Genomic DNA, 10,056 nt, shown 5'->3' with positions numbered 1-10,056 from the left:
CTTGGTCGACCGTGTCAGAAATGCTGGCATCTCCGGCCTGGCCCTGTCATGGGTGGTATCTTTTCTTTACTCTCGTTCTCAATCGGTCCGGCTTTCTTCCTTCTCTGCCCCTCTATCTTCTCTTTCTTGTGGTGTCCCCCAGGGTTCTGCTCTGTCCCCGCTTTTGTTCAATCTTTACATGCAGCCCCTCCTTGTTTCTCTTCGTCGGTTTTCACTCACTGCTTTTAACTACGCAGATGATCTGCAGCTTATTTTTCCTCTCAATTCTTCTCCCTCCTCCTGCTCTAACTTTCAAAATGCCATGCTCTTCATCTATGAGTGGATGAACCTCAGTCAACTCAAGCTCAACCCTAGTAAAACGGAGCTTGTAGTGACTGGGGGTTCGCTTACTCCCTGGTCTCCCAACTTCTGGCCTGCAGCTTTGGGTTCCCCTCCTTGCCCTGTGAATACCGTGAAGAGCCTGGGGGTCACTATTTCTAGTGACCTCTCAATGCGGCCTCACATTAACACCGTCACTTCGGCTTGCTTTTTCCACCTCCGCCGAATCGGGAAGATTCGCAGGTTTCTATCTCAAGAGGCCCTTATTCTTGTAATCCTCGCCCTCATCACCTCACGTCTAGATTATGCCAACTGCCTATACGTGGGGGTTCCTGCCTGCCATCTTTCCCGACTCCAACTGGTTCAGAACCAGGCAGCCAGATTAATTTTTCGGCAGCCCAAACATCAGCATGTCACTCCTTTGCTGAAAACTTTACACTGGCTCCCCGTTGCACAGCGGTGTGTTTTTAAAATGGCCTGTACTATTTTCAAATCTTTGTTCCTATGTGCTCCTGCTTTTATCTCTTCTTGTTTGCACGCCTATATCCCTTCCCGTCACCTCAGATCCTCGGCTCACAACCTCTTGATCACCCCCAGGTTCAACCGCAAGAAACATGGAGGAGCCTGTTTCTCCTTCCTTGCCCCTGCCACCTGGAACTCCCTCCCTCTTGCCATTCGTCTGTCTAACGACTATCGCTGCTTCCGCAATTCCTTGAAGACTTACCTGTTCCGTCTGGCGCACGGCTAGCGGCCCTGCCCTCGTTTGTTCTTCTCCCACCTGGTCTAGAGCGCCAAGAAACCAATTGGTGTATGTGCGCGGTACCAAATCCTTTTTAATAATAATAATAATAATAATAATAATCATAATGCTTTGGCGCTTATGATGTCAGGACTAGTTACCCAGTGTAGGCACCCTAGGCTTGAGTCCGCACATGTTATTACAAATAACAACAATAGGAGAGTTAAATGGCCAATGATCCTAGCCGACTCAAACTCTCTCTCCCAAATATATTCTGTGGTGGAGCAGTCTCTTAAAGATCTAAGTACCCCTACTATTGGTTTAGAGGCTGTCATGAGTATCTTCCAGGAATTAACTGCAAGTTTTAAAACATTTTTTTTTTATAAACAAAGTAATAGAGTTAAGCAGCAAACAACTCCCTGGTTCAACGATGCATGCAAAAAGGCTAGGAACGAGCTAAAGCTGTCGGTAAAAACGAAATCCCATGTAGAAATTGCTAACAGTAGGAGGCTTTATAAACTAGACCAAAACAAAGCAAAAATGGACTGGGAGTGTGAAAATTGGAAATTGCTTTTAGAAGACTTGAACAATAAGAACAGTCAATATTTTTGGCATCTATTGACAAAGGGATCACCAAATCTGGTAGCACAAACTGATTTCTACATTCAGCCCCACGTATGGGAAGAACACTTTGGGGCAATATTGCAGATCTAGGGCCGTTGTCCGCTCCAGCCTTAGGATTGAATCCTTGTGAACAGGTAGGAGCTGATGTTGAAAATATCACTCTTGCGGAAACAATTATGGCCATTAAGTTCCTGCAGAGTGGTAAAGCACCGGGTCTTGACAAGCTTCCGGGAGACCTGTTTAGAGGTGAACCGACTGTCTTGGGTCGGCTGTTCAAAGGGTTTACAATACTATCCTGAGGGGGGTGCTTTTCCGGAGACTTGGCGGGGTGCCGAAATTAATCCCATTCATAAAAAGGGTGATAAAGTGTTGCCGGGGAATTATATCGATGTATAGCAAAAAATCTTCTGTAAAATTATTTTGACCAGAATTCAAAACTGGATAGAGGAAAATAATGTTCTGCCTAACTTACAGGTAGGATTTAGGGCTGCTACTAGTACCGCGGACCAAGTCTTTAGATTCCTCCTGTTAATTTGGAAAGAAGTTACAATCAGAGGAGGTCACCAATATGTAGTGTTTGTGGACTTAAAGACCGCCTTCGATTCCATCAACCGTTTCCAACTTTGGCTAGCCCTGAGCTCATTTGGATTTGCTCAGACTTCTTGTCCGGTTACAACAAGACACCTTCGCCAGGGTCAGGTGGAATACTGAAGGCTGTCTGACTAATGCCATAGCTGTTCAGAAGGGTGTTTGCAAGGATGCGTTCTTGCCCCCACATTGTTTATCCTTTACATAAATGGCCTAATAGGAGAACTTTTTAATTGCGGGGGCGATCCCCCAAAATTGGCTGACACGGTAGTGCCTTGCCTGCTTTTTGCAGATGATACAGTGCTTATTGACAGAACACCCCGTGGCATTCAAAATCTTTTAATATAATTTTGCCTTAGTTTGTAAAGAAAAGGGTTTAGAAATAAATGGGCTAAAGACTAAATAAATGGTTTTTAATCCATATAAATCAAATAAGAGGAAACTTACCCTGGGCACGCATAGTTTGGTTTGGTGCTCGTTAGTTCATTTGACTTCCTGGGTATCCGTATCAACGAGAGGCCGGCATAGACACCGCAGATGGAAAAAAGCATTGCGACCCTCCAGCATGTTGATTGTGCTATAGTTCAAACATGAAACATACCATTAACTCCCCCTACCCCCATCAATAACAGTCCCACCTCTGTATCTCCAAAAAAGTGCATTATTTTAAGCTTATCACTTGGCACCCAGGTTTCTTTACCACTCCCCCAGTCACGACTGCCTGTTCTCAGTATGATGGTGTGCATTTACTCCACTCGGGGACACGGTTTCCCCTGGCTCCTCGGATACATGGCTTGGCCACCTCACCCAAGCCATCCATGCCACTGAAACCCTAGGGGACTTCCCTCTGATGGGCCACGCTTTTTAGTAACAGGCTCCGCCTCCCACCAAGGGTGCTACATCCTATCAAACTTGCGGAGACATCCCCTAGATCTACATACCTGCTCCCCCGCCCACATACACCAACTGAGGGTCCATTCCCATTCCTGTAGTGTTAGCTGCACCGGGCTTCCTCAGCGCCTGGCTATGTCTCTCCTTACATCCGCCCGAGCCACATTATAGAAGAGAAAGATATACTTCTCCAATATTTCCCCACCCCAAATACCCAACAGCCCCTGCTGAGGCATAAGCGGGATACTTATCTCCACCACTTCTGTTAGTCGCGACTGCACTCGCTCTCGTACTTCTGTATGAGCAGGTATTCCTTTATTGTATGGAGTAGAGTACATATCCGACCACCCCTCTCAAAATACACTGTTAAGGAGGTTCATGTTTTAGTAAACTTTAAATCCCTTTGGGCTTGAATTTTGTTTTTGAATCTGCAGATTTTGCAGCAGATGATGGATCATGTGGTAAATGAGACAAATCCATAATTTTGCAGAATACACTAAAGCCGTAATATTGCATAATTGCAGTGGCACTGACTATAACGCGGGAATACGCAAAGTGCTGGGACAAGATATCAGAATATGAAAAGCTCACATTTGTAACCGCCCCATACTGGAGGGAACACATTCAGCCCACAGCAAGATCTTGAGCTTCACCTCAGCATCTGGCAGAGGACAGCCAGCCAGGCCTGGCGCAGGATTCAAAAGGGAAACGTACACGTGTTTGTGCGTTTACTACTCTTTGGGGTTCATAAACCACAGGTTTAATTTTGAAAATAGTAATTTCACGACCATAATAAAATAAAATAAATAATAAACTTTAACAAAAATGTCTGTAGACCTTCGTGAATCAGGCCCTCACTCTATTAGGCCACCTAATTTCACATGGGGGGGTTTGAGGGGGGGGGAGGCCGCGGGGGGGGGGGGGGGGTGCGCCTTGACGCCGGGTCTTCACCTCACCTCTCTCGGGGTGAAAGGCGCGCACTTCCGTGATGGCATCAGATGTGACGTCACGCGGGAGCTCGGCTCGAGACTGACGCACCGCCCCGCGCGCGGCTCTTCCTTCCCGCCTCCTCGAAGGCGGCGCGCGCGCAGGGGCGGGCCAGGTCATCGCGCGCCACTCCCCGGACTCAGTCGACGTCATTTCCGCCACTCCCACGCGCAGGCACGTCAGTTCCGCCCCTCCCTCGCGCTCCTCCCTCTCTCCCGGCGGTTGAACATGACGGGCCGCAGAGAAGGCCGGCGGGGCCCGGGCTGCCTCCCCAGGGTACGGCCGGCTCGGGGGGCGGGGGCGGGGGCGGGGACGGGGGGAGGAGGAGGCTCAAGAAGGAGCCGCGCTTCATGGACTCCAAGGCCACAGTGGAGGCTGGGGGGCGAGGGACACCCCCTCTGACCCTGGGACCTATCACAGCCTCCTCTCACCAAGTAACCGCCCCCTCTGACCCCTCTTAAGGCTGCGACCAATGACAGCCCCCCCCCTTGGAGGCTGTGACCAATGACAGCCCCCTCCCCTTGGAGGCTGTGACCAATGGCAGCCCCCTCCCCCCCTGGAGGCTGTGACCAATGACAGCCCCCTCCCCCCCCTTGGAGGCTGTGACCATTGACAGCCCCCTCCCCCTGGAGGCTGTGACCAATAACAGCCCACTCCCCCTGCAGGCTGTGACCAATGAAAACCCCCTTCCCCCCTTGGAGGCTGTGACCAGTGACAGCCCCCCCCCCCTTGGAGGCTGTGACCAATAACACCCCCCCCCCCTGGAGGCTGTAACCAATGACAGCCCACTCCCACTGCAGGCTGTGACCAATGACAGCCCCCTCCCCCCCTTGGAGGCTGTGACCAAGGACAGCCCCCTCCCCATTGGAGGCTGTGACCAAGGACAGCCCACTCCCCCTTGGAGGCTGTGACCAGCCAAAGTTGCCTGTCTATGGCATTCTGTGTGCATAATTGTGCTGGTGTTAACATTTTAGGTTTAGTATGTTCAACTGTAACAAGACCCAGAAAGATCTACTCACTATTGCAGCTTTGTGTGTCTTTTGCTTGGGCCAGCCACGCTTGGAGTAATCACATGTGCGTTTTAGTAATAGTTCCAGAGATCTAGAATAGCGAGGCACTCTGTACCTCAGGGCCATCATGATTTGCCTGGACACCCTTGACCTCTTTCACCCCAAATGAATGATTAGTTTCTATCTCAAGTTGTATTTTGATTTGTGGATTTGCACTGGTGAGGTGCTCTCAGTAATATGTTCTTTTTTACTGTGGTCACTCGTCCCAGCCATAACTAATGAATTCCACTTACTCAAGTCAGACTTTAATTGGCTTTAAATCACTATTACAACATATTAGTAGCCTGCGTTGTTTCTAATTGAATATAAGTAGCCCTTATTACGTTAAAGGTTGGAGACCACTGCTATAGAGAATAAGGAGGTTGTTGATATGGCGGTGGTAGAAAGCAATGGGGGAATTTTTTTACCTATGTTTACAGTTTGGCAGACAGGCTGCCCCATCACAAAGGTGCAGATATCTTGTCTGCAGTATTACAAGTGCTGTAGGCTATAATGCAGGCTTGATTATCTCAGAGGGAAGATGGCGTAGTGTTATTGTTAGTTTGGATAATTATTTTTGTGATAGATGTGAGCATTAGTATCTGTATGCAGGCTATGGTTTACTTTGTATAATTGTGTGTATAGGTTGTGTGTTTCAGGCATTAGTACAGCATGTGGGTGGAATGTTGTAGATGGCGTATATGGTGTGAGGCAGCTGGGATATGTATGATGAGGGATTTCCACTGTGATAAATGGCTATACTTTAAGCCCTCATTAAATGTTAATGACTTCAGCTTGTGTTGTTTGTCCTTTACAGGTGCCTATGCATATGATGGCCAGTAGTGGAGACCTTGGTGGTCCAAATATGCTGGTCGATGATGGAGATCCAGTAAACTGCCATGTCGCAATAGATTCCATTCTGACACCGGGGACTGGATTTAATCATTACAGTGGCTTTCTCAATTGGTCTTTTATCATACTTTCGATTACTTATGTGCTCATGAATTATGAAAACATTGCAAGGAATGGTCTTGTAGGACAATTTGGAGATCCTTCTGCTTATGTATCCCTTTTTTTAAAAGACCCTTATGACTGGCCTGCGCTGCAGCTCATACTTGCTTCAAATATTTTTATAATTATTGCTGTTCACTTGGAGAAGTTCATGACCCGTAGCAAGAACTGTGAAATTCTTGGCATGGTTTTCCAGGGTGTGAACCTCATAGCCCTGATTGTTTTTCCGGTGCTGGGAATATATTTAAAGAAAAGAATTACTCCAGTTGGTGCAATGCTTACCTTGCTGGTATACGTCATTCTCTTTTTCAAACTCCTATCCTACAAATTTGTAAATGACACCTACAGGGCAAAGCATCCCAAAAATGCAAAAGGAACCTTGAGAAGACGATTTCACGACAATCGCCAAAACCGGAATACTGAACAAGGAAATACCAAAGAGATTTTCTACCCTTTAAATCTAAATGAACAAGATCTTTACTATTTTGTGGTCGCCCCTACACTCTGCTACCAGGTAAACTACCCTAAGTCCTGTCAGTTTCGCCAAACCTTTTTTGTGGCAAGACTTGTGGAAATTGTGATACTGTTCCATCTCATGCTTACACTTGTTCAGCAACTCATTCTTCCCGTCATACAGAAATCAATGACGCCCTTGTGGGAAGTTGAATCCTCACTGTTCCTGGAGTATATTCTGAAACTTGCGGTGGTCACTAACATTATCTGGCTGATCTTCTCATATTGGTTCTTCCACTCGTTCCTCAATGCTGTTGCAGAGTTACTCTACTTCGCTGATCGTGAATTTTATCAAGATTGGTGGGAAACAAAGTCCATCCTGAAATTCTGGACAAAGTGGAACAGACCAGCTCATAATTGGCTATTTAGACATGTCTACATGCCTCTTAAGCAATCTGGTTATGAAAAGCTGTACATACAAGGAGCAATATTTCTAATTTCATCTGTTGTCTTAGAGTACGTAATTGCAATTCCACTTAGGATGTACCACTTCTTTATTTTTAGGGTAATGTTTGCCCAGTTTCTACTAGCATGGGCCCTGGAGAACATCTGTGGTGACCGCTTTGGTAACTTTGTCATGTGGCTAAATGTATTCTTTGGTATCCCATTGGTGTTGCTTCAATATTTTCATGATTACTATGTCCAGCATCGCACAACTGTTTCCAGCTGGGGGCGTGACTATGAATATATCTAGGGCCCTTAGTATAGTTGGGAGAGGAAGCCTGAAAGGGGCGGTTGCCGGAGTTTGTGCCCTGATGAGCAGAACAAGTCCCACAGGAACACTGCATGTCAGGTGTTTTATGCCTGAACACTTCTGCTGTAAGCAGGCAAAGTCCCTGGTTGAAATATAGGGAAAAGCCTGCAGGAATCCTACAAACCAACTCAGACTCCCACTTGTGAAGGGGAGTAATTCCACCCAGACCCCCCTGCTCGCGGCGGAGAATGATGCATGCAGTATTGGTAACTCAAGGGTTGGGTGGGATTGCTAGTCATTTTTCTTTCTTTTTAAGCCCCTACGTCTTTATTGTCTTACCTGTTTGTGTTTTACTTAATAAATAGGAGCCTCATATGGAATCAATAGCAGAATATAATACAATACAGCAACTAAAACTTTAAATAGGAAGATTACATTATTCACATTCACACACTCAAGAAAACGTGAAGTCCTTAACAAGGGAAAGGCCTTATTTAGAGTTTTCTGGAATGGGCGTTCCTCCATACACTGGTGGTGTTCCAGCCTGCCAAACGCACAGCTCCCCTGCTCTATTTTTATTTTAGGGAAGGCCAGATTTATTGGCTCCAACAGTGAAATCCTCTGGCTCATTGGCCAGGTCACAGTTATGTTCATCCAACACTAGTTAGTGCTTGATGACCATCACTCATCTTTTCCTGTATTTGTCAAACATGCGAGGCAAGGCGGACACGATTAGGGGAAATGTAAAAGGACTCACAAGTGAAAAGAGAAAAACTTCCTGCATGTCAAGACCATTTTTTTGTTTACTGAGTGAGCCTTTTACATATCACACTCATGTCACATTCTTCACATTACTGAGATCCCTGCCAGGTAAGCATGGAATCTCCTTATAGGGCAAGCAAGTGGGCATACCTCCACCTCCTGTCGGGCCACCAACAGAATCTAAATGACCCCCATGCTATTTCTGTGTATTTTCGAGTCAAATGTTTGACAACATTTCAGATGTTTTTGGTCATTTTTGTTCATTTGAAGGATCATTGCTTAATGGGGATACGCTTGTAATAATGTAACTAGTCATACTTAGTAGAGGCTAAGTAATATCAGTTCTTCCTTGTGATTGACATTGAAATGTGCGTTAAACCACAAATGTCAATGTTTATGACAGTGGGTTATCTGAGATGAACCGATGAGAAAATGTGCACCTATTTGTAATTATTTAAAGTTCGTTTGTTTGTTGAGAGATTTTGGACTTCATTTCGTTCCTTTCCATTTTCTGACTGCCATTTTTTTTACGGAGGCCAGAAAGCCAGAATGTGCTCTTTAGTTGCAACAAGCTGTTGCGTGATAATGGTGTACAACTTGTTTACAGTTGTTCCTGTACATCAATGAAACACACAGAAAGTTGTACTGAATGCACCTCTTTGAATTCTTTTTAATAATTTATTTTTCCACAAGACAACATCACATAATTTCGACATTCAACAATTAAGACGTGTGAAAGAAAATGTGGCAATTGCTTGAAAGAAAAGATCTCCATAAAGCAATTCATTAAATATCATTAACTAATTTCTAGTAATTCCTAATTTCAATACTCATTAAGATTGATCAGAAATACCATTATATCAACCCAAAAAATAATTATGGTATAATTAAGCCCTTTTCCCAAGGCAGATATATAATCTAACCCAGATGGTAGTGCATCTGCACCAGATCAGATATTTAGACACTTTAATACTTTCTAAGTCCCTCTTGTGACCACAGCGCCAAGGAAGTCCATATTTTCTTCAGATGTACGTCATTACGACACACACTTTTACAACGCGTTCCATTACAACGCGGTTGTAACAACGCAAGTCTTTACAACGACTTGCGTTGGGGGGACGCAAATTCAAAAAAATTAATTTACTATTCCAACACCAGTCCCCGTGAATAGTAGGGAAGGTGTTGGGATAGTAAATTAAATGATTTTCTATCCTTGAGCGCCCCCCAGCGCAATTCGTTGTAACAACGTTCGTTGTTATGACCGCGTCGTAATGGTACGGCATTGTAAAAGTTGCGTCGTAAACGACGCATACCATTTTTCTTCCTCCTCTTCTTGCCCTTACATTGATATAGGCTGCTCTTGAGGTAGAACATTGAGAGCAACCTTGCCAGCCATTGATGAAATGTAGGGGGTTTGTCATTAAGCCAGGCCGCAGCGATACAAATGTGGGCGACCGCCATAGCAATAAACACAAGAAATTGCCTGTCACTGTCACCTGCATTGTCATGTAATCCCAGGAGCATAAAATCGGGAGATAATACCGTATCTATATAGAAGCGAGCCTGCAAGACACAGGAAATTGAGGGTTGAGAGAGTCTAAAACCAGGCAATTACAACATTTCCACTAGATCAGTCTCCTGACTGCAACATCGCGGGCTGCAAGTCCCTGTTTCCCTCCCCCAACTTCCTATTTTGGCCCTAGTGTAGTACTTGAGCGACCCTTGACCCTGCTTCAGGCAGGTTGCTCCCCACGCCGCAACAGCACCACCTTATGTGCCCGTGCTCCCTGTCCACTGCTGCTGCCACTGCCGTTAGTTCGAGGCCCTCCTCCACCCGCAGGCTTCCACCTGCGCCTCATCCCTGGTGCCAGTAGTTGGGC

General features: G+C 45.9%; 1 protein-coding gene across 1 annotated transcript; it reads left to right on the top strand.

Moving 5' to 3' along the window:
- Window positions 1-4,283: 4,283 nt before the first annotated feature.
- LOC144752254 (diacylglycerol O-acyltransferase 1-like) lies at window positions 4,284-8,652 on the top strand. The gene is made up of 2 exons (XM_078640261.1): window positions 4,284-4,423; window positions 6,014-8,652. Exons 1-2 carry the CDS (start codon window positions 4,376-4,378, stop codon window positions 7,412-7,414), a joined length of 1,449 nt encoding a protein of 482 aa, XP_078496387.1. The 5' UTR covers window positions 4,284-4,375; the 3' UTR covers window positions 7,415-8,652.
- The last annotated feature ends 1,404 nt before the right edge of the window (window positions 8,653-10,056 follow it).

This window comes from Lissotriton helveticus, chromosome 4_2 (genome assembly GCF_964261635.1).
Source record: "Lissotriton helveticus chromosome 4_2, aLisHel1.1, whole genome shotgun sequence".
In the NCBI taxonomy this organism is placed as follows: Eukaryota; Metazoa; Chordata; class Amphibia; order Caudata; family Salamandridae; genus Lissotriton; species Lissotriton helveticus.
This window is presented reverse-complemented; position numbering and strand designations above follow the sequence as displayed.